General features: G+C 38.8%; 1 protein-coding gene across 1 annotated transcript in view; it reads left to right on the plus strand.

Moving 5' to 3' along the window:
- Positions 1-8: 8 nt before the first annotated feature.
- The window catches only part of LOC114027059 (olfactory receptor 8K1-like), a gene marked incomplete at its 3' end in the record, with an annotated part of 9,116 nt that continues 8,567 nt past the window's right edge, over positions 9-557 (plus strand). Inside the window, exon 1 of the mRNA XM_027840894.1 lies at positions 9-320. Within this exon, the coding sequence (XP_027696695.1) occupies positions 9-320 (312 nt within the window). The remainder of the gene's footprint in view (positions 321-557) is intronic.

The following is a 557-nucleotide window of genomic DNA, read 5'->3' on the forward strand; positions in this document are numbered from 1 at the left end:
TCAACTACATGGCCATAGTTGTGGGGAACCTGGGACTGATCATCCTGACCAGTGTTGATTCCCATCTCAAAACTCCCATGTACTTTTTCCTGAAGCATTTGGCATTTGTTGACCTTGGCTTTTCCACAGCTATTGGGCCAAAAATGCTAGTTGGATTCACGGAGGCGAAAAATATCATTTCCAATAATGGATGTGTGGCACAGCTGATTTTCTTTGGGATATTCACTTCCAGTGAAGTTTTTATTCTGTCAGCCATGGCCTATGACCGCTATGTTGCTATCTGTAAACCCCTCCATTATACAGTCATCATGTCAGACAGGGTATGTTGGCTCTTGGTGACTATCTCATACCTCTATAATATAATGGTAAACTTATTGATCACAATAAAGCTTTTTAAAACATCTTTCTGTAAATCAAATGTAATAAGACACTTCTACTGTGATGTTATTCCCCTATTACCCATTATATGCTCAGACACAAGTGAGATTGAACAAATCATTATGATCTTTGCCTCACTTGATTTGGTTTCTTCCCTCTTGATTATCCTTATCTCTTAC

The sequence above is a fragment of the Vombatus ursinus genome, unplaced genomic scaffold (assembly GCF_900497805.2).
Source record: "Vombatus ursinus unplaced genomic scaffold, bare-nosed wombat genome assembly UNPS02014849.1, whole genome shotgun sequence".
Lineage (NCBI taxonomy): Eukaryota > Metazoa > Chordata > Mammalia > Diprotodontia > Vombatidae > Vombatus > Vombatus ursinus.